We start from the raw sequence: 23,469 nt of genomic DNA, 5'->3' as shown, positions 1-23,469 counted from the left end.
CACATAAACGTATCCAACAAAGTCAATCCAACCGCTGTCACATTAAAATGGGGTGCCAAATCTCTGATCATGCACTTCTTCTCACAACATTCATCCAGCCAGCTCGATCTCTTGTCAGTCCCCTAGCCTCACTGACTTCCATACCTCTCTTCCTCACACACTCATCCACTATATCGTTCAACCTTCTCCTTGGCCTGCCTTGCCTCCTCTCTCCTTTAATTCACTTATATAGGTCTTTTTCACCACTATATTATTATTGATTCTCTCCACATGACCATACCATCCCAGTACTCTCTCTTCGATTTGGTGTCCACGGACTTCCTCACTCTGCATCTTACACGAAGCACATTATTTCATATCCTATCCACCCTCTGTACTCCACACACATTTCTCAGCAGTCCCATCCCAACTGCTCTTACTCCTGACTTTTCATTTTCATGCTAAACCATAGTTTCACATCCATATGCTGCAGTTGGCACTAACACTATTTCATGTAAGCCTTGTGCTGCTGCAACACTCAAGCCTCTGTTTCTTATCAAGGCCTTCATTGCACTAGCTACTATCCTTCCTTATGTCTCTCTTCTTTCCACTTCTTTTGCACATTTTCCTCTCTTTTCTATCACTGAACCCAGGTATTTGAACTCTCATCAATTCCAGTCTCTCTCCATTCACTGTAACATCACACTGGGAGTCACCTTCTCCCGCGATTACCATCACTTTACTCTTTTCTACATTTACTCTCAAGGCATGACAATCACATAGCAAAACTCTGCACTAGTCTACCAAGTTTTTGTCTAGTACTTGCAAGCAGCACTGCATCATCAGCATACAATAAATCTGAGATATTCCATCCATCACCATTCATTACCAACACCATCCCTCTCTCCATTACTTGTGTTTTTACTTCTCTCATCAGCCCATCCATATATATATATATATATATATATACAGTACACGAAGCCTCTGTAGTACAGTGGTAAAGTGTGTGTTTTCGTACACTGAAGAACAAGGGTTCGCGCCTAGCCAAGGTGATAAACTTTGGGAGCGTTCTTCAGGCCACGAATTCTATTGGTGGACACAAGGGGTGCTGTGGTTGAACCAGTGTCGCATACTATAAAGTATGCTTGCACCCAACCGGCTTGCACGGGCCAATTACACTTGGTTCACAGACTACACACACATCCAAAGCCACTCCACCACCACAATCACACTTACAAGCACTTCTCACCCTACATACAATCTCTGCTAAACAGCCTAAGCCACTTGGTAGAGATACATTGGCTGTATCGTCCCCACTTCTGTCGGGATAGGCCGATCCTGCAATGGACACTCAAACGACTGATGAGATATATATATATATAGACTGGCGGATAGATAGATAGATAAAGATATACTGAACAACCATGGGGACATCATACAACCTTGTCGCACGCCCACACTGATCGTGAACCATTCACTTAGATGACCATTTATCCTTACACATGCTTCACTACCATCATAAAAACTCTCCATGGCACCAAGCAGCTTACCACCTATACCATATACATGTGTCAAACCTGCCACAATAATTTTCCGTCTACTATGTCATATGCTTTTTCCATAAAAATAAATGCCATAAACACCCTTTAGTCCTCCTCACAAGTCTTCCCCACTATCTGTCTCACCACAAATATTTGATCTACACATCCTCTGCCGCTCCTAAAGCCACCCTGTTCATCATTCACTTGGACTTCTGATACCTCTCTTACTTTATGATAATTCTTCCATATACCTTCCCTACAACATTCAATAAACTAATGCCACAATATTTCTTACATTCACTTTGCTCACCTTTATTTTTGTACAGGGGTACAAAATTTGGAAGGAATTTGAGTGTAAAGTGGAGGGACTGTAAGAAGATGTTCTGGAAAGTTGTGAAGAGAGTAAGAAAGGGTGGAAGTGAGGTTTCCAGGGGAGTGAAAGATAAAAATGGTAGATTACTAGTGGAGAAGGGAGAAAAAGTGAGCAGATGGAGAGAACACTTTAAGGAATTGTTGAACATACAGGATGGAAGTAATGCGAGTATAAGTGGCTGAGGAATGGCTGGGAGAAGGAGGGAAGTGAGAAGACAGGAAGAAATCGGTAGGATAGAGTTTGTGGAAGCAATGAAGAAAGTTAAATTGGGGAAAGCCCCAGGAATTCATGGAGTGTGTGGTGAAATGCTGAAGCATGGGGGGAGATAGAGTAGTAGAATGGATGTGGAAGATGTGCAGATTGGCCTGGGAGGAAGGTAGAGTCCCGGAGGATTGGAAGTCAGGTATAATTATTCCCTTGTACAAAGGAAAAGGGGAAAAAGAAGTGTGTGGTAATCATAGGGGCATTTGTCTTCTTAGTATAATAGGAAAAGTGTATGGTAGGATACTTATTGACAGCGTTAGAGAAACAGCAGAGGAATTAGTTGGAGAAGAACAGGGAGGCTTTAGGAAGGGAAGAGGTTGTGTAGGTCAGATACTCATTCTTAGATCTTTAATGGAAAAGTTTCTAGAGAAGGGAAAGAAGTTGTATGCGGCTTTCATGGATTTGGAGAAACCATATGACAGGGTGGATAGACAAGGATTGTGGAAAGTATTAAGAATATATGGAGAAGATGGAAAGTTCTTGAATGCTGTGAAGAGTATGTATGATGGTGCTAGGGCTGGAGTGCGTGTGGATGGTGAACTATGTGAATTTTTCTCTTTGGAGGTTGGGTTGAAACAGGGATGTGTCATGTCTCCATGGTTGTTCAATCTGTTCATGGATGGGGTAATAAAAGAGGTACAAGGTAGGGTAGTGGATGTTGGAGTGGCCCTGGTGAGAGAGGATAGTGTTTGGAAACTCCCTGTACTGTTGTTTGCAGATGATACTGTGTTGTTGAGTGAAGACGAAGGGGAGCTGCAAGGCTTGGTGGATGAGTTTGGGAGAGTGTGCAAGAAACGGAATCTAAAGGTGAATGTGGGGAAGAGTAAAGTGATGGTCTTTGAAAGAGGTGAAGTCAGTGAATGTACAGCGAGGTTGGATGGTGAGGAATTGGAAAATGTGAGGACGTTTAAGTACTTGGGTAGTGTGATGAGTAAGGATGGAGGTTTGGAGGGTGAAGTGCTTGAAAGGGTACAGCAGGGAAGAAAGGTTGCTGGTTCTTTGAATGCAGTGACAAGAAACAGGGAAGTGAGCATGGAAGTGAAAAAGTTACTACAGGACAGTATTGTGATACCAACTCTAACATATGGAAGTGAAGCTTGAACATTGTTGGAAGGACACAAGTCAAGAGTGAGAGCAGTGGAAATGAGTTATTTAAGAGGAGCCTGTGGAGTCACATGGAGAGACAGGCTGACGAATGAGGATATAAAGGAGCGTTGTGGTGTGGATGTGGATGTGATAGGAAGTGTTATGAGGAACACACTGAGGTGGTTTGGCCATGTGGAGAGGATGGAGGGTGAAAGACTGACGAAGAGAGTGTATGTGAGTGAGGTGGAGGGGGGAAGAGGGAGGGGGAGGCCGAGGATGAGATGGAGGGACAGGGTGGAGAGGTATATGAGAGAGGGGGGTGTGAGTTGGGAGCAGGGCAGTGAAATGGCGGGGGACAGGACGACGTGGAGGCGATTTGTTTCTGGCCACCCCAAAATGGATTCAGGCGTCTGGGAATAGATAGATAGATAGATAGGGTACAATAACAGCCTTTTTTCACTCTACTGGGCAGTTTCACTCATCCATGCCTTCTTACATATCTTCGACAAGCACTTCATTCTGCTCTCTCCACTATACTTAATCATCTCTGCATACACCTCATCAACCCCAGCTGCTTTCCCATTTTTCAGCCACTTCACAGCACTCTTCACCTATGCGAGGGTCATGTTGCCTGGTACTGCATTCCTTCTCTGTACACCCCCCAAAACCACTCATGATAACAGTTGCTTTGCTGTTTCCATTCCCATTCATCAGACTTTCAAAATGTTCTTTCCACTGAGTCCTTACTTCATCCCCATGGGTTAATTATCAACCACTTATATCCTTCACACTTTCACATTTCTTTCCGCTGTCACTTCTACGTTTCCGCACCTCTTTCCAGAATAACTTCTTATTTTCTGAGTAGTTTGGATTCATTTTTACTCACAGATCATCATTTACCTCCTCCTTTTTCCTCCTCACTAGTCTCTCTACATGCTTCTTGCTCTCAATATATTCAGTTCTTATTTCAATTGAACCCCTGTCCTGTAACCACTCTAGCCACTTCTTCCTCTTTTCCTCCACTGTTCTCTCAACCTCTTCATCCCACCAAGCCTTACCTTTCTTTGTTATTGTTCTTCTTGCCACATCACACACTGCCTTAGCATTCCTAACTAAGCAATCCCTATGCACAGGCTGGCCACATCCATTTCATTCCAATTCACTGATTCTAACTCCTCCCCTGCTTTAGTCCTGTATTCATCTGCCATTTCTTTGATTTTCAGCTTCTCAACTTTCAGTCTTTCTCCCTGACTGCTCCTCTCTCTCCAGGTCCACCTCACTCCTCTCAGCTTGATCTTGCATACCAAATCACATGATCTGACAGACCTCCACATCGTCCTCTTGTGGCCCTCGTATCAGCAACAATTCCCAGTATCTACCTCTCTATGAGCACATAATCAATCAGGCTAGTTTCAACATGATCCCCGTTCCCTCTAAACCATGTATATTTATGTGCAACTTTGTGTTTGAAATACGAGTTACAAACACACAACCTCCTTTCCTGACAAATACCTTTTAGTCTCTTCCCATTATCATTTTCTCCTGGTACTGTACTCCAGTACAACCCATTATGTCATCCACAGTACCAATGCCTATTCTTCCATTCATATCGCCCATTGTGATCACTTTATAGCTCCTGGGCATTTCTCCCACTGCTTCATCCAGCTTATCCCAAAATCTGTCCCTCTCTCACTCCCTTCATCACATAGTGCATATGGTAAAATCAATGCCACTTTCACCTTCTCAAGCTTGAACTTTACATACATAACATCTCAAACTGAAACATTTGTAGTCTCTCATTCCACTCTGCCACACCTCATTCATCAACAAAGTAACTCCTTCCTTGCATCTTCCTTGCTCATTCATGCCCAATCTTACACATTTCACACCCTCTCACTCCTCCACTTCACATCCTTTCATCTTTGTTGCACACAATGCCATCACGGCATATCTCGCACTCTTGAACACATTCATCACTTCCACCCTCTTGCTTTTCTCATTCACACCTCTCACATTATACATGGACATGCGAATCTGCCTATTTGGTTGCTTACTTCAGTTTATTGTTCTTCCATTCAACTGCCATCATACTCTAATATTCTAATGATGAATCAAGCTACATACAACTTCAACCCTGAAGTCTGCCTTGACCAGCTATTATCCCTATACTGTACTGGGATAGCTGTCTACTAACCCCCTTTTACTAGTGTACAGGCTGCTTGGCTTGGGCCTCATGTGGTGATGTGAGAAGAAAGAACAAATTCCTGTTTAACTGGGCATTATGTTATGGCTAAGTAGGGAAGATGGCTAGCTTTTATATAAAAGCCTCATGAATATGGTTGAATAATTGTTGCATAAAACTGTACCGGTGTCCATGGTATGTATGGACGTGAGACTATGGTATGGTAAGTGTGTGTAATGTCAAGAATGAGAACAGTCAAAATGGGACTCATAAGGAATGAGTGTGGATTGCCTTGACTGGATTGAAAGAAACACAGTTTATTGAATGCTGTAAAATAGGTAAGTCTATTAATAACAGTTACTTGATTAGGAGAGGCACAAAATGACCTTAGGATTAACGGACTGACTGGAGATAGTGCCACAGATCACTGCAGCATCAAAAGCCATCACCATGCAAACATGGCTGATACATACAAACCTGTACAAAACCTTTCGGCATAAAACAAAAGTGTGTGCTTTACATTCACTGCTCATATCAAACTATACACTTCAGTTTAACTTGGCATATAACTGTCATCTCTCCATCTTGAATACTGAGATACAACAGCATATTTACACTTTAACAAGATGCTAGTCATCAAAAAAATGTGATATGCATATGATGTAGTCTGAGCTTCAGCCACTGAGTTATATGAAATATGCAGCAAAAGGAAGAAAATTTCTGCTATGTAAAGATCAACAAATAATAACTAAACCATATCCCCACACCCCTACCCACTGTGGCTGCATTTGTCCGCTTGCTCTAACCTTAGGCACATGAGGATTGAACTCCACAGCACGATGAATTGCCTCAACAGCTGCCATTTCTGCAGGTGTCAACCCTCGTTTGCTGGCAACATCCGGGGAGAACCTAGGCAGACAGCAGCACTTTAGTAGACTACAGTAAAACCCTCATGCACAAGAAAATAATATTGTTTGAAAAGTCTACACCAACTTCTCGTTGTGTCGTCAGCCTCATCTGGACATGAACCCAGTGGACCCTCAGGCTAAGTTCCCCTTTTCCCACATTCCATCATCCCCCTCTCAGGGAAGAGTGACAGAGCTGTGGGCCATTTTTATTATTGGCTCCTGTCCAGGAATATCAGTGCCACTACATGGAGAAATGCCTCTCAAGCACCTTCAGTGCAACATAAACAATTCCAAGTATTTGCATGGATGAGTGACGAGAAGTGGACTTCCTTTACCATGTATTCTTTCACATCCTGCTGTAAAATGACATTCAGCATTCTGTTTATGTTTCCTTAATTACAAATGGTAATGCTATTTAGCCCAACTTATTTTCATTACCAACATAAGTTCACCACTATTCATTATTGAAATTCATTGTCAAACACCACTGAAAGAGTATGTACCATAAAAATCTTACAACATGGCCATGAATAATGTATTCAAGAAATTTCTGCACCTTTCACCTTGGAAAGCTCTCACATTCCTTGTAATGGTTTCATCCATCCATCCATCCATCATCCAATCCTACATTGCCCCATGAGGAGCGTAGGAGCCCGGGGCTAGGCAGTTGGTCCAGACATTTAAGATGAGAGTGACCAGCCTCACTCATCCCTGAGTGGCATTACATGAGCAATCAACCTCAACCACCCCTTGGATATAAACCTTCACCGGCTCAATCCAACTGCAGCGCAATAATTACCCACTAAACCACCAGGCGCCAAAATTTGGTTATATGGTTACCACCCAGCGTAGTAAATGGTTTCCTGGTTCACAGAAAACCATTTGCTTGTCACTCAGTGTAGAGTCACCCATAGGCTGAAGGAAGTGGAAAGAATGAAGGAAAGAAAGGCAGAAGAGGGAGTGTAAAGTCACCCGTAGGCAGAAGGACAAGGAAAGAATGAAGGAAAGAAAGACAGAAGAGAATGGAAGGAAAGAAGGATGGAGAGGAAAGGGCAGACACCCGAGAGCAGCACTACATCAAGTGAGTGGATGGTGAGCGCCCCCCACCTAACACAATGTAATGGTTTCTCTTCCATATATTACAAGCTGTCAAAATACAAATGCAAGAGAATGAAATGATAAAACACTTAGCAAAACATCACAACTATCCCTGTACTACACAATTTTTAACAGCCACTTCCATCAAAGTCCACAAACCATTACATAAAACAGTATCCTCCAACACATAACCACCACAACTACATTTCCACCTTTTCACTGTTCACACACACACACACAAACACCACATCACCTGTCTACCACCATGCATACCCTGACTTCCACATCTATACAACTGCATTTACACCTTTTTAACTGTTTCTCTCTCTCTCTCTCTCTCTCTCACACACATGCACATATGCAAGCACGCACACATGTGCAAGCATGCACGCACATGCACACACACACGCTGGAAAATGGACAGTTACCTAAAGACTGGAAAAGAGCAAATATTGTGCCAATCTTCAAGGGAGGAGACAGGGAAGATCCACTTAATTATAGACCTGTTTCACTTATTAGTATTGTTTGTAAAATCTGCAAGAAAATTATTAGAAAAAGATGGATAAAGCATTTAGAAGAAAATGAAGTGATAACACCAAGACAATTTGGTTTTAGGGATGGAAGAGCATGCGTTACTAACCTATTAAGTTTCTACAGTAGGGTAATTGATGTCATACAAGAGAGAGAGGGATGGTCTGATTGTGACTATCTTGATCTCAAGAAAGCATTTGACAGGGTGCCCTATAGGAGACTGCTGTGGAAGTTGAAGACCTTTGGAGGGGTGCATGAGAATCTTTTAAAGTGGATGGGAGATTATCTGATAGGAAGGCAGATGAGAACAGTTATAAGAGACAAGGTTTCACAATGGAGAAACGTGACTATAGTCAAACCAGAATATGAAGAGCTCTGAGGTGTGGCAGGTACGAAAAGTGCATATGCCAAACATTTAAACCTTCAACTTTACATTGTTGAATGTTAAGATATTAACAATTTTATATTAGCTTGAAATACTATCTATCTATCTATCTATATACCTAGGCTGCTTCCCCCATGGAAAGGGAAGTAGCCGAGACAGGACGACACACTCCCCATTTACTCATCCATTCAAGCACAGTAATTCGCATCTTAGCCCCAAAGGGGAGAAGGGACAGATCCTCACCACACCACACCACACATGGGTCAACTGCGCAGTGCAATCAGTGACATCAGCAGCAGGGCCCGACAGCAAAGCTGGTTTACCCCTGCCACATCATAATAAACCATCCCCTTACTCGCACCTGACCTGATTAGCTAATCAGACCAAATGAGACTCCAGATATAATATATTAAAAAAAAAAAACTTCATAGTAACAATTTATTTTCTTTATAAGAATATAAACAACAACTCTATACAACATGTGACACAGATGTTTAGACCACGCTGCCACGTTTTAGGTGACCCGCGTGTTTGGGTCAGTCACGGCCACTCACCTACCACCCACCATGGACTGTTTAGAACTTTTATTTTTGTACTATAATAGCCGATAATAGCTTTAATGGAACCAAAAAGACTAAATGTAACAAAAGTACATTAGCATATTTTTGTTGGAGTTATCCCATTCAAAATATTATAGTAAACGTTGGGTACCGGGTGGTTTTGTTTTGGTAAAGATGTGGCAGGAGTGTACTTAATCCCCCGCTGCACCCCAGAGCTCTTCATATTCTGGTTTGACTGTAGTGGAGTACCCCAGGGCTCTGTCTTAGCCCCAGTAATGTTTCTGATATATGTAAATGATTTGCCAGAGGGTTTGAATAGTTACATGAGTATGTTCGCAGATGATGCTAAAATCATGAAACACATTAAATGTACTGATAGTTGTAAGAAACTGCAAGAGGACTTGGACAAACTCTACAGCTGGAGCCAGACTTGGAAAATGGATTTTAATGCCAAGAAGTGTCATGTATTAGAAATAGGAATGAGTGAAAAAAGACCACACTGGACATATAAAATAGGCAATGAGATAATTAGTAAAAAAAAAAAAAAAATGAGAAAGACTTGTGAGTGATTATTCAGGATTACCTGTCACCAGAAAAGCATATAAACAAAATAACTGGAGGAACTTGTGAATTACTGACCAACACGAGGGTGGCTTTTAACCCGTGGATTGCGAGCCACAGCTCAGGCTGGGTAGCGTCGTGTTGCGAGCCACAGCTCAGGCTGGGTAGCGTCATGTTGCAAGCCACAGCTCAGGCTGGGTAGCGTTGCGTTGCGAGCCACAGGTCGGGCTGTGCTGGCTGTGCATTACCGTAAGCAACTCGACTCTTACGCAAACTTACATATGGCGCTACGCAAAGATGGAGCAAGAGTGATTTTTTTTCTTTTCACCAGATGATGCCCTGGATGTTTATCTTCAAGTTTACAATAAACAATAACAAAAACAAAATTTTTTTTTTTTTTTTTTTTTCCGCTACTCCCATACGTAAACTTACGCATGGCCCTACACAAAGACAGAAAGACAGAGATTTTTTCTCTTCACGAGATGATGCCATGGATGTTTATCTTCAAGTTTATCTATCTATCTATCTATCTATTGCCAGACGCCTCAATCCCGTTTGGGGTGGCCAGAAACAAATCGCCTCCACGTCACCCTGTCCCCCACCATTTCACTGCTCTGCTCCCAACTCACACCCCCCTCTCTCATATACCTCTCCACCCCATCCCTCCATCTCATCCTCGGCCTCCCCCTCCCTCTTCCCCCCTCCACCTCACTCACATACACTCTCTTCATCAGTCTTTCACCCTCCATCCTCTCCACATGGCCAAACCACCTCAGTGTGTTCCTCCTAACGCTTCTTATCACATCCACATCCACACCACAACGCTCCTTTATATTCTCATTCGTCAGCCTGTCTCTCCATGTGACTCCATAGGCTTCTCTTAAATAACTCATTTCCACTGCTCTCACTCTTGACTTGTGTCCTTCCAACAACGTCCAAGCTTCACTTCCATACGTTAGAGTTGGTATCACAATACTGTCATGTAGTAACTTTTTCACTTCCAGGCTCACTTCCCTGTTTCTTATCACTGCCCTCAAGGAACCAGCAACCTTTCTTCCCTGCTGTACCCTTTCAAGCACTTCACCCTCCAAACCACCATCCTTACTCATCACACTACCCAAGTACTTAAACGTACTCACATTTTCCAATTCCTCGCTGTACATTCAATGACTTCACCTCTCTCAAAGACCATCACTTTACTCTTCCCTACATTCACCTTTAGATTAAGTTTCTTACACACACTCCCAAACTCATCCACCAAGCCTTGCAGCTCCCCTTCATCTTCACTCAACAACACAGTATCATCTGCAAACAACAGTACAGGGAGTTTCCAAACACTATCTTCTCTCACCAGGGCCACTCCAACATCCACCTTGAACCTCTTTTATTACCCCATCCATGAACAGATTGAACAACCATGGAGACATGACACATCCCTGTTTCAACCCAACCTCCAAAGAGAAAAATTCACTTAGTTCACCATCTACACGCACTGCAGCCTTAGCACCATCATACATACTCTTCACAGCATTCAACAACTTTCCATCTACTCCATATATTCTTAATACTTTACACAATCCTTGTCTATCCACCCTGTCATATGCTTTCTCCAAATCCATGAAAGCCGCATAACTTCTTTCCCTTCTCTAGAAACTTTTCCACTAAAGATCTAAGAATGAATATCTGATCTACACAACCTCTTCCCTTCCTAATGCCTCCCTGTTCATCTCCAACTAATTCCTCTGTTCTTTCTCTAACTCTGTCCATAAGTACCTTACCATACACTTTTCCTATTATACTAAGAAGACAAATGCCCCTATGATTACCACACACTTCTTTTTCCCCTTTTCCTTTGTACAAGGGAATAATTATACCTGACTTCCAATCCCCCGGGACTCTACCTTCCTCCCAGGCCAATCTGCACATCTTCCACATCCATTCTACTACTATCTCTCCCCCACGCTTCAGCATTTCACCACACACTCCATGAATTCCTGGGGCTTTCCCTAATTTAACTTTCTTCATTGCTTCCACAACTTCTATCCTAATGATTTCTTCCTGTCTTCTCACCTCCCTCCCTTCAAGTTTATAATAAACAAAAACTAAAAAAAAAAAAATGTTTCCTTTGTTTTTTGCACACCACGGGGTGGGATAAAAAAAGGTAACTGTGCAATCCACGGGTTAATTATATGGACGAGGAAATGCTGGGGGAGTTGATAGTGACCCTGATAAGACCAAGACTAGAGTATGCAGCTGTGGTATGGTCACCTCATTTGAAAGAGCATATTGATAAACTAGAGAGGGTTCAACGGATGGTGACGAGGATGATACCATGCTTAAGGGAACTCACCTACGAGGAGAGATTGGAAAAACTGAAGTTACCAACACTGCGCGAGAGAAGGGAAAGAGGTGACTTGATCACGATATTTAGAAATGTATGAGAATTGGAAAGGGTGGATAGAGAGGATCTTTTTGTGTTGGATGATGAAAGAACAAGAGGTCATGACTTCAAGTTGAGGAATGTCTTAATGATATTAAAAGGTTCAGTTTCCCAAACAGAAGCATAAGTATTTGGAATGACAGACGAAGAGGTGTTGCAGGCAAAAGACATTCATGTGTTTAAAACTAGACTAACGTAGATAAGGAGACAGGACAACACAAGCTTAGCTCAATTCCTGTATACTGCAAATAGGTAAATGCACACACACACACGCACGCGCACACACACACACACACACACACACACACACACACACACACACACACACACACACACACACACACACACAACAAAACTACTTGTCTGCCAACCCATATGCCTTGAGCAGGGTTGCAGTATAACATTACCTCCTTCCATATCCATATATCACAAACCACATGACTTACTTGTCTGCCACTGTGCGTGCCTTAAGCAGGGCTGCAGTATAGCATATCGTGGCACTCTTAGGTAGCGCAATATCATCATAGCGTGCCAACACTGCCTGGCAGTCAGCATATGCACCAACTTCTAGAAGTGCTTCTAAAAGGTTTTCATGAAGATTTAACACATTCATTATGGGAGGAACCTCCTTCGTCAGCTGTGGGGTAGTGATTGTAAGTTCCTTTAATATATAATCTGTGTCTTGGAGACTACTAGGTCTAGGAAAATATGTGACTTTCAATGTGAACGAGAATGAAGATAAAATACAAACGATGACCAAGATTTGGGGAGTAGATAGCAGATACAAGTATATACAGTACTTAGACTGCCTGAGTAAGAAATGACATGTGTAAGTGCTTAATGGGATGGAGTTTCGTTTATAAGCCAGAATTTGGTTACATGTAACTCTTACTAATTCCAACTCAAGGATGTCTTATCCAAGCTGAATAAAGTAATCTGACAAAAACTACAATAAAATAGAAAACATCCAGAGACTGAAGGAATTACAAAGACTAACCCCTACAGCCCAGAGATGTCTTGCCTGAGCTGAATAAAACTGTCTGGCATTAGATGAGATAACATAAAGCAAACAGTTGCATGGGCTGAAGGGCTTAACCACATAACTACAGGGACATCTTTTTTATGAACCCCTTCATTAAAGAGATATTTTTTTGCACTGTATTCCTGCTACCACCAGACCATGTTATTCAGCTTAGGTAAGACTTTCTGAACTAGAGGGGTTAGATATAAGCCCCTTCAATACCAGACATCTCCCCTCCTATGAAAAATAAATCACATATTGGTGGCAACAATTAAATAAAGAAAATTTCTGGGGTTGAAGAGGCTTAGGCAGACAGGAAAAGATATTGGGCTACAATGTCAGGAAATAAAATGATGGAAACTTAGTACTGTATGCATTATGTCATATTAACTGTATTGTTTATAGAGGCTCAAACATGCTTGCATGTGTTGACCTTGGTCACCTAATGGCAGTTCTAGACACTACTTGATTTCTGGCAGCCTCCCTATTCAGCCCCTTATCCCTGAGGTCACACTCCACAACCTTGTCCCAGGTCTTTTTCGGTCTGCCTCTTGCAACTTTACCCTGATATTCATACTTATCACCTTCCACACCCAACTGTCATCATTCATCCATTCTCATTAATGTAATAATATATGATCCCACACTCCTATACAGATTCTGGACCAACTGATTATATGCCACTTGAAAACATTCTGGGATGAGCTGGTTTTGGGATGAGCTGGATGAAGTAGTAGGAAAAATGCCCCGGAGTTATAAAACGTTTGTAATGGGCAACATGAACGGGAGAGTAGGCACTGATCCTGTGAATGATATAATAAGTCATAATGGAGTACCAGGAGAGAATGATAATGGGAGGCGACTGAAGGACATGTCTCGAAAAAGATGGTCATGCATTTGTAATTTTCAAAAACAAAGATGCACATAAATATACATGGTACAGAAGGAATGGAGAACATGTTGAAAGGAGCCTGACTGATTATGTGCTCGTAGAGAAATTGATGCTGGGAAGTGTTGCAGATATGAAGGCAGTGAGAGGTCGAAGTGGATGTTTGTCAGATCATATGACTGTGGTATGGAAGATCAAGCTGAGAGAAGTGAGGTGGACCAACAGAGAGAGGAGCAGTCAGGGAGAGAGATTGAAAGCCAAGAAGCTGAGGATAAAAGAAATGGCAGATGAATACAGGGCCAAAGTAGGGGAGGAGTTAGAATCAGCAAATTGGAATGAAATGAATCGTGGCAGATTGTGGAATACATACTGGGATTGCTTAGTTAGGAATGCTAAAGTGGTGTGTGATGTGGCAAGAGTAACAACAAAGAAAAAAGGTATGGCATGATGGGATGAAGAGGTTAAGAAAGCAGTGGAGGAAAAGAGGAAGTGGCTAGAGTGGATACAGGACAGGGGTTCAGTTGAAGTAATAACTGAATATACTGAGAGTAAGTGGCAGGTGGGGGTGCCCACCATCCACTCACTCAATGTAGTGCTGCTCTTGGGTGACTGCCCATTTCTCTCTTCTTTCTGTCTTTCCTCTTCTGTCTCTCTTTCCTTCATTCTTTCCTCTTCCTTCTGCCTATGGTTGACTTACACCGAGTGACAAGCCATATGGTTTCCTGTACACCTGGAAACCATTTACTATGCTGGGTGGTAACCATATAACCAAATTATGGCATCTGGTGGTTTAGTGGATAATTAAGGTACTCCAATCGGATTGAGCCTGTGCAGGATTATATTCAAGGTGTTTTTTTTTTTTTTTTTTTTTTTTTTTTTTTTTAATGCGAGGAAGAAGGAACCAAAGGCCATGAGCCCGCAGTAACAGTTCCCTCCAAGAGAAAAACAATATACAATAGAGAGCCAAATTCAAGATCCGATCGTTTTGAGATACCTGGACACACTGCATTTGAAAGACTGGAGATCATAGGCAGCAGGAAATACAGACAGAGGGAGACAGTTCCAGAGTTGACCTTTTGCATAAATGAAAGACTGGGAGTAACGGTTAACTCTTGCATTACAGAGTTGGACAGAAAAGGGATGAGAGTTTGCTGCCAGACGGGTGCTACACACCCGTCGTAGAGGTGGAGGAATGCAAGCAGACAGTTCAGAGGAGCAGTGACCATTAAAGTAGCGATAGAAAAGGAATAAAGATGCAACAGTGCGGTGAAGAGACAGAGGTTGAAGGGAGTCAGTAAGAGGAGGAAAGTTAATGAGACGAAAAGCCTTTGACTCCACCCTATTGAGAAGAGCTGTATGTGGGGAGCCTCCCCACACATGAGAGTTGTACTCCATACAGGGGCGGATGAAACCCCTGTATAGAGTCAACAATTGTGCAGGGGTAAAGAAAGAGCAGAGTCGGCTTAGCACACCCAATCTCTTGGAACCAGATTTTACAAGAGATGTAATATGATCTTTCCAAGATAAGTCCCGAGTAAATGAAACCCCAAGCATGTTCAAGGATGATGCAGGATTAAGCTGAATATTATTAAACATTAGTGGGTATACCTGTGGAAGATTTTGTCGGGTTGATAGGTGTAAGAACTGAGTCTTAGATGCATTAAAAACAACCATATTATTTTTACCCCAGTCAGAGATACGAGCCAAGTCAGACATTAGGTGTGCCACATAATGCCACTCAGGGATGAATGAGGTTGGTCACTCACATCTTAAATGTCAGGACCAACTTGCCTAGCCCCGGGCTCCTACACTCCTTAAGGGACAACACAGGATTAGATGATAATGACGATGATTAAGGCACTCCAATCGAACTGAGACTGTGCAGATTTATATCCAAGGGGTGGTTGGGGTTTATTGCTCACATAATGCCACTCAGGTATGAGTGAGGCTGGTCACTCACATCATAAATGTCAGGACCAACTGCCTAGCCCTGGGCTCCTACACACCTCACGGGGCAACACGGGATTAGATGATGATGATGATGATGCATGTAAAGAGACTAGTGAAGAGGAAAATGAAGGAGGTACGTGATGATCTAGGAAGAAAGTGAATGCAAACCACTCTGAAAATAGGATATTATTCTGGAAAGAGATGCAGAAATGTAAAAGTGACAGTGGAAAAAAATGTGAAAGTGTGAAGGATGAAAGTGGTAATTTATTAACCCATGGGGATGAAGTAAGGACTCGATGGAAAGAATATTTTGAGTCTGATGTACTGGAATGGAGAGAGCAAAGCAACTGTTAACATGAATGATTTTGGGGGTGTACAGAGATGGAATGCAGTGCCAGGAAACGTGACACTCGCACAGGTGAAGAATGCTGGGAAATGGCTGAAAAATGGGAAAGCAACTGGGGATGACGAGGTGTATGCAGAGATGATTAAATGTAGTGGAGAGAGCAGAATTAAGTGCTTGTTGGAGATATGTATGAAGGCATGGACGAGTGAAACTGTGCCAGCAGAGCGGAAAGAGGCAATAACTGTACCCCCATGCAAAAATAAAGGTGAGTGAAGAGTGAAGTGAGTGCAAGAATTATCGTGGCATTTAGTCTACTGAGTATTGTAAGGAAGTTATATGGAAGACTTATTATAGGAAAAGTAAGACAGATATCAGAAGTCCTAGTAAGTGATGAACAGGGTGGCTTCAGGAGTGGCAGAGGATGTGTGGATCAAATATTTGCAGTATAACAGACAGTGGAGATGGCCTGTGAGAAGGACTATAAGGTGTTTATGGCATTTATTGATCTGGAAACAGCATATGACAACATAGACAGAGAAAGACTGTGGAAGGTTTTGCGCATGTATGGTGTAGATGGTATGCTGCTAGGTGCCGTCAAGAGTTTTTATGATGGTAGTGGGGCACGTGTAAGGATAAATAGAATCTAAGTGAATGGTCCATGATCAATGTGGGCGTCACAAGGCATGTGATGTCCCCGTGGTTTTTCAACAAATATATGCATGAGGTAATAAGAGAAGTAAAAACAAGAGAAATGGAGAAAGGGATGGCACTGGTAATGAATGGTGATGGATGGAATATCTCAAATTTGTTGTATGCTGATGATGCAGTGCTACTTGCAAATAATGGATAAGAGCTTGGTAGACTAGTGCAGAGTTCTGTAGATGTCTGTGAGCGCTGTGCCTTGAGAGTAAATGTAGAAAAGAGTAAAGTGATGGTTACTGAGAAAGAAGGTGAATCCTAGTGTGATGCTACAGTGAATGGAGAGAGACTGGAACTGGTGAGGTAATTCAAATACCTTGGGAGATAGAAAAGAGAGGAAAATGTGCAAAAGAAGTGGAAAGTAGAATGACACAAGGAAGGAAAGTAGCTGGTGCTGTGAAGGCCTTGATAAGAAACAGTGGCTTGAGTGTTGCAGTTGTGCCAAGTTTACATGAAGGAGTGTTGGTGCCAACTTTAACATATGTATGTGAGGCTATGGTCTATCTATCTATTGCCAGACGCCTCAATCCCGCATGAAAATGAAAAGTCAAGCATGACAGCAGTGGAGATGGGACTGCTGAGGAATGTATGTGGAGTACAGAGAGTGGACTGGATATGGAATAATGAGATTCGTGAAAGATGCGGAGTGAGGAAGTCTGTGGACACCAGAATTGAAAAGAGTGTGATAAAGGTACTGCATATCTGAGCGAATCTGTAGGAGGGAGGAGGCAAGGTAGGCCAAGAAGAAGGTGGAGGGATATGGTGGATGATTTTGTGGGGAAGAGAGGTATGGAAGTTAGTAAAGCTAAGGGACTGACAAGAGACCAAGCTGGATGGATGAATTTTGTGAGAAGCGCATAACCAGGGAGATGGCACCCCTTTTTAACATGACAGCATTCAGACAGGCTCTATCAAATAGGTACAGTATATGTAAAGCTACAGAACAAGGTGAAATTTTTCTTGCCTTATCAGCTCAAACCAGGATTTTGTGGGCTTGAATGATGAGTGAATGGAAGCATGGGCCACTGAATTGGGCATACTTTGGCTGTCTTGACATTGCTACTCCTCACCCTGCCCTAGGTTGGGAAAGGTCCGGATGATGATGATGATGATGAAATTCTGCTTAGTACAGCCAGAGCTTTTTTTTTTTTTTTTTTTTTTTTTAGTCAACTATGTCTGGTGTCAAACATAAGTACTGTACATAGGTATTGTACACAGTACAGAAATAAATAAGAATGAACAATTGCTGAGACCGATCATAACTTTCTTATGACTTGGGAAAATTCAAATATTTGATGGAAGTTTTCATCACCATTATAACCATCATCCTGACCTATTTCTCTCACCTACAGATGGGGTGAGGGAATGTCCAAAGTGCAAGAAAAAAATGAAAGCACAACCAAGCAGCTGCTGATAGTTCTCCCTCTGCAACACATTCTCTTGCCTTGTCATCTGGAGCCTGCCTCATCTGACTGCCAATGACAATGACGATGACGATGATGATGATGATGATATATCTATCTATCTATTGCCAGATGCTTTAATCCCTTATAAGGGGTGGCCACAAAGAAATCGCCTCAACGTCATCCTGTCCCCCGCCATTTCACTGCCCTGCTCCCAATTCACACCCCCATCTCTCATATACCCCTCCACTCCATCCCTCCATCTTATCCTTTGCCCTCCCCTCCCTCTCTCCCCCTCCACCTCACTCACATACACTCTCCATATCAGTCTCTCACTCTTTTATCCATTATTTCTATTCTGGTAGATCTGTGATGACACTCACCTCCCTGAACATCTTGATGGCCTCCTTCATCTTGCCCAGTTTGCGAGCGCACATGGCGAGTCTTCTCTTGATGTAAATAAACACATTCGTATCTCTTCCTGCAACACACCAGGGTCTTCAGTAACTCCACTACTGGGGATTTGTCTCATGTTTAATAAAATCTGAAAACAACATAAATAAACTACAAAAATACAACACTAAACTGAACTAATTCTTGTCTCACTGGATGTACAATCTTTACACTATAAATTAATATCATCATGTCAAAGTTGAAGGAAAACTCAATGCACTGTAAAAGCATCATTTGTGGCCAATAAACTTTCTAAAATACAGGCTATGAGGCCTATGCCCAGTGTTGGGAAAAAAAAACTAATGAAAAAAGTATATAATAATCCATCCATCCACCCGTCATCCAATCCTATGCTGCCCCGTGAGGAGCGCAGAAGCCCGGGGCTAGGAAAATTGGTCCTGACATTTATGATGAGAGTGACCAGCCTCACTCATCCCTGACTGGCGTTATGTGAGCAATAAACCCCAACCAACCCTTGGATATAAACCTACACCGGCTCAATCCGACTGAAGTGCCATCCATCCATCATCCAATCCTACATTGCTCCATGAGGAGCGTAGGAGCCCAGGGTTAGGCAGTTGGTTCCGACATTTGAGATGAGAGTGACCAGCCTCACTCATCCCTGAGTGGCATTACATGAGCAATCAACCCCAATCATCCCTTGGATATAAACCTTCACCGGCTCAATCCGATTGGAGCGCAATAATTACCCACTAAACCACCAGTGCCAAAATTTGGTTATATGGTTAACACCCAGCATAGTAAATGGTTTCCTGGTGCACAGGAAACCATTTGGCTTGTCACTCAGTGTAGAGTCACCCACAGGCTGAAGGAAGTGGAAAGAATGAAGGAACGAAAGACAGAAGAGGGAGTGTAAAGTCACCTGTAGGCAGAGGGACAAGGAAAGCATGAAGGAAAGAAAGACAGAAGAATATGGAAGGAAAGAAGGATGGAGAGGAAAGGGCAAACACCCGAGAGCAGCACTACATCGAGTGAGTGGATGGTGAGCGCCCCCTGAAGTGCCAATAACATAAAATAAAGCTCCTTGCACTTACTATGTAGGGCCTCCATAGTGGGACTTTGGTGTTGAGTGATTTGAGACTTTCTGTAGTTGACTTCTGCATGTTTCAGGGCCGTTCGCAACATCTTCTCAACCTGGGGAATATGTTAATAAAATCAATCAAGCACCTTAACTGAGTTACTTGAGAGGAGCATGTGGAGTGACGTGGAGGGACAGGTTGACGAATGAAGAAGTGAAGGAACGCTGTGGGGTGGATGTGGATGTGGTTGAGAAGATTAGGAGAAATACACTGAGGTGGTTTGGACATGTGAAGAGAATGGAGAATGAAAGACTGACTAAGAGGGTGTATGTAGGTGAGGTGGAGGGAGGGAGAGGTAGACCGAGGATGAGGTGGAGGGATGGAGTTGAGAGGTATATGAGGGAGGGGGGGGTGAGTTGGGGGGAGGGTAGTCAAATGGTGGGTGACAGAGCGACTTGGAGGCGTTTTGTCTGCGGCCACCCTTTGCGGGATTAGGGCGTCGGGCTATAGATAGATAGACAGACCTTAACTGATGCCTTGCCTTCCCTTTCAATTCAATTATGAACTTTTTTTTTCATTCCTGCTATCTCCACACAACTTTAATCAATTTTAGATACTTTGAAGTGGTCGCAAATACTGTACAGCCTTTATCAACTCCTTCACTACCTGATGGCTCTTCTAAACAGAATAAAATCATTTAGTCACATAAACTACAAAAAGATGTTACTATTGAGGAGCACTTAAGGAACTAACATACTGAGGCTGTCCATGGTAAAGTTGGTGTTTTCTAGGAAATGGAAGCTAAACTTTGTGCCAAAATCAGCTAATTACATCACAACAGTTGCTGGTAACTGCTGGGAAAAATAAAATCTGAGATGTGTTATAAGATCCGAACAATGTGAGACTGAGTGTAAGCGGGTGGATGTTTGTTGCTTATTCATCATGACTCAGACATTACTAGAGTGTCATGAACTGGCAGCAGCCGGCTGCCTTCTTACCAAACCTGCTGAGGCGGTTGTTTTGTGTACACAGCATATACATAAAACATGACACTGGGCAACATACACAAAGGAAACTCTTAACCTTACCCTGAAGGACTGTATGAGGAACAGAGATCAACAAGACACTAGGGGTGTAGCACAATTCACTCCCAATAAAGCATCCAGTAGCCATATCGAGTCTTTAAGAATAACCTGAAATACTGACGATGCATCTACAGCCTACATCACACTTTCTGGTGACAGCGGTGTAATGAACACATCTTATTTCAACACTTGTCTACCATCAAATCCAGCAGCCTGCACACCAACAGTCTACCATCTATTGCCATGTCTGGCTGTCACAGAACCTGTCCGTCATCAAGCCCGTCTGTTGCCGAGCCCACCCATCACCAAGCATGCCCATCGCCAAGCCCGCACGTTGCCAAGCCTCCCTGTCACCAAGCCTGCCTGTCACCAAGCCTGCCTGGCTCTTTGCCCTGTCCACAATTCTATTGACTGTCAAACCTCCAGTGACCTGGTGACCTACAACTTGCCTTCTTCACCACCCACCAGTTATCAATACCAATTCACACCACACTCTATGCCATATGCTGTATAAGTAGGTGGCGAGTCAGAACCATTCAGTAAAAAGTTTCTTCTACTATATCTCCAGACCAATAATATTTATACATTAATATTTTTTCTCTCCTTATATGACTAAATTACAGTACCATGCTTAACCCCTACACCGCGGGCATGTTTACCAATGTTTTGCGTGTGCCGCGGGGTTATTCGGGCTCCGACACACTCTCAAAAAATATTTGCCCAAAATCAGTTATTAGTCCTAGAATATTAAAATTACATATGCTTATGGCACATACCTTCAGCTTTCTCCTGGAATGTTTGTTGAGCCTTCGTCAGTTACCGTAGGACTTGTGGAGACCTCTGAAGTTGGGTAACGAAGTCTCCACTTTACACTTCCCGACAACCCGTAATATGATTACCAAAGCCAGATATTAACACTATAAACACTACTCTATGATTTTCAAGTAGTTTGGGATCCATACTCCAAAAAAAAAAAACAACTGTGAAAGCAATGAAAATTACGAGTGCATCTGAACGTCGCACTTGCGCTAGTTCGCTCTTGGTACTCTGTCATTTATTATTCATAAAACCCCTCACACTTTATATTTCTATTACTATATAACACTTATATATATCTACAGTCTTTATCCATAAGTTTCCTTCAGTAGTATTAGTTTATTGTCACTGTAGGGATTCAATTTCTTTCAGTAAAATACGTAGCATTCACTTTCTCGTCCTGTATACTAGCATTGAGAGTGAATGTCACTTTCATTTTCCCTCTCATAACTCATAGTATTCAGACATGCTAGAGTGAAACTTTCACTTTCATTACTCCTACAGTATATACTCATATTCTTATAATACTACTCATTTACATTTCTATTTACGTTCTCTATTTTATTTACGTTATTTACATTTCTATTTTATTTACACTGTGTTATGCACTGTCACTTGAAGTAACTTATAAAACTATTTTCCACTGTTCACGTATATTTACATTCATTACTTTCACTTGCTGTTTACACATTATTTACACATTATTTACAATTCCACTTGCACTGTTTTACTCAATAGAAAGATTGTAGTTACTCTTTTATCAATTGTCAGCCCTTTACCTCTTTCTGCACAAGGATTAGTAGGGGGTAAAGGTCACAGGGCCCTTTGCACGGGGGTGAAAAGGCCCTGAAGCTAGCAAGAGCGAACAGACGTACCCCCACACTGGAAGATGAGAGTGAACTGATAAGGGTGGGCCGGGGTGGAGGCCTACCTAGGGAAATCAGTACAGTAATCCCGCATGTTTCGCGGTAGTTACGTTCTTGTAACCCCCGCGAAAATTTAAATCCGCGAATACTCTATTAACAATTGAATCTTGCACTTGTGTCCACCATGCTGCCCATCACACAGTCCATGTCCATACTGATTGCGAGACAATTCGCCGTCAGACAATTCCCCATCAAAACATGGACGATTCCCCTTCAGAACAATTCGCACCCTGGACGATTCCCCGCCATTTTATAAATATACTAATCAATACTTTTATAAATATACTTATTATTAATTAATCAATACTTTAATAACTATATTTCAGGGGGATCTGGGATCCAGCAAAGTCTATGTTCAGTAGCGTAGGTTCTGGATATTATTTATTAGTTGCACCTTTAGTCAATAATTAACTTGTTTCTTCCTCGCTGTAGTCGCCTTTGAATTATATTCTAGCGTCACCCATAGCTATCTTCATTAATGAAGGCGAATTATCTTGTGTTTGTTGTGACTGCGAATTGTCCCGAAACCTCCATACTCATCCCGAAATACCTTCTTACAAGATTGAAAGCACATACTCCATTATGAAGGAAAAACGTAAACACCGTACTGTAATACACAATTATCTACACATTTATTCACAAAACAGTACAAAATGAAAAGATGCATTAACTGGTGATAGCAAACACTCGCACGGTCGCTTCTTACTTGTCCAGTAACACAATTTTCTCTGCTGTCATAACTTTTCTTGATCGTTTTGTCACTTTGGAGTGTTTACTAATTGTATTATTAGCCTTTGGTGAGGCTGGCTTACGTCCTGGGGCCATGTGGAAAGCAAGTGGGAGGCAAGAGGCTTGTATCATAGTGCAGTTACAAGAACACCAAACACGTGAGGCAGTCAGGCATTGACTGAAGAATGTGAGGCAGAAAGCAGT

General features: G+C 42.4%; 1 protein-coding gene across 1 annotated transcript in view; it reads right to left on the bottom strand.

Annotated features, from left to right (window-relative positions):
• Positions 1-23,469, bottom strand: part of LOC145414579 (protein ST7 homolog) — a 73,442-nt gene that overhangs the window by 15,687 nt on the left and 34,286 nt on the right. Inside the window, exons 6-9 of the mRNA XM_080284097.1 lie at positions 19,725-19,824; positions 18,600-18,697; positions 12,355-12,545; positions 6,232-6,334 (exon numbers count right to left, since the gene is read on the bottom strand). Coding sequence (XP_080140223.1) covers positions 6,232-6,334; positions 12,355-12,545; positions 18,600-18,697; positions 19,725-19,824 — 492 coding nt within the window. The remainder of the gene's footprint in view (positions 1-6,231; positions 6,335-12,354; positions 12,546-18,599; positions 18,698-19,724; positions 19,825-23,469) is intronic.

This window comes from Coenobita brevimanus, chromosome 100 (genome assembly GCF_032717465.1).
Source record: "Coenobita brevimanus isolate Jiangsu-jjx chromosome 100, ASM3271746v2, whole genome shotgun sequence".
NCBI classification, from domain to species: domain Eukaryota; kingdom Metazoa; phylum Arthropoda; class Malacostraca; order Decapoda; family Coenobitidae; genus Coenobita; species Coenobita brevimanus.
This window is presented reverse-complemented; position numbering and strand designations above follow the sequence as displayed.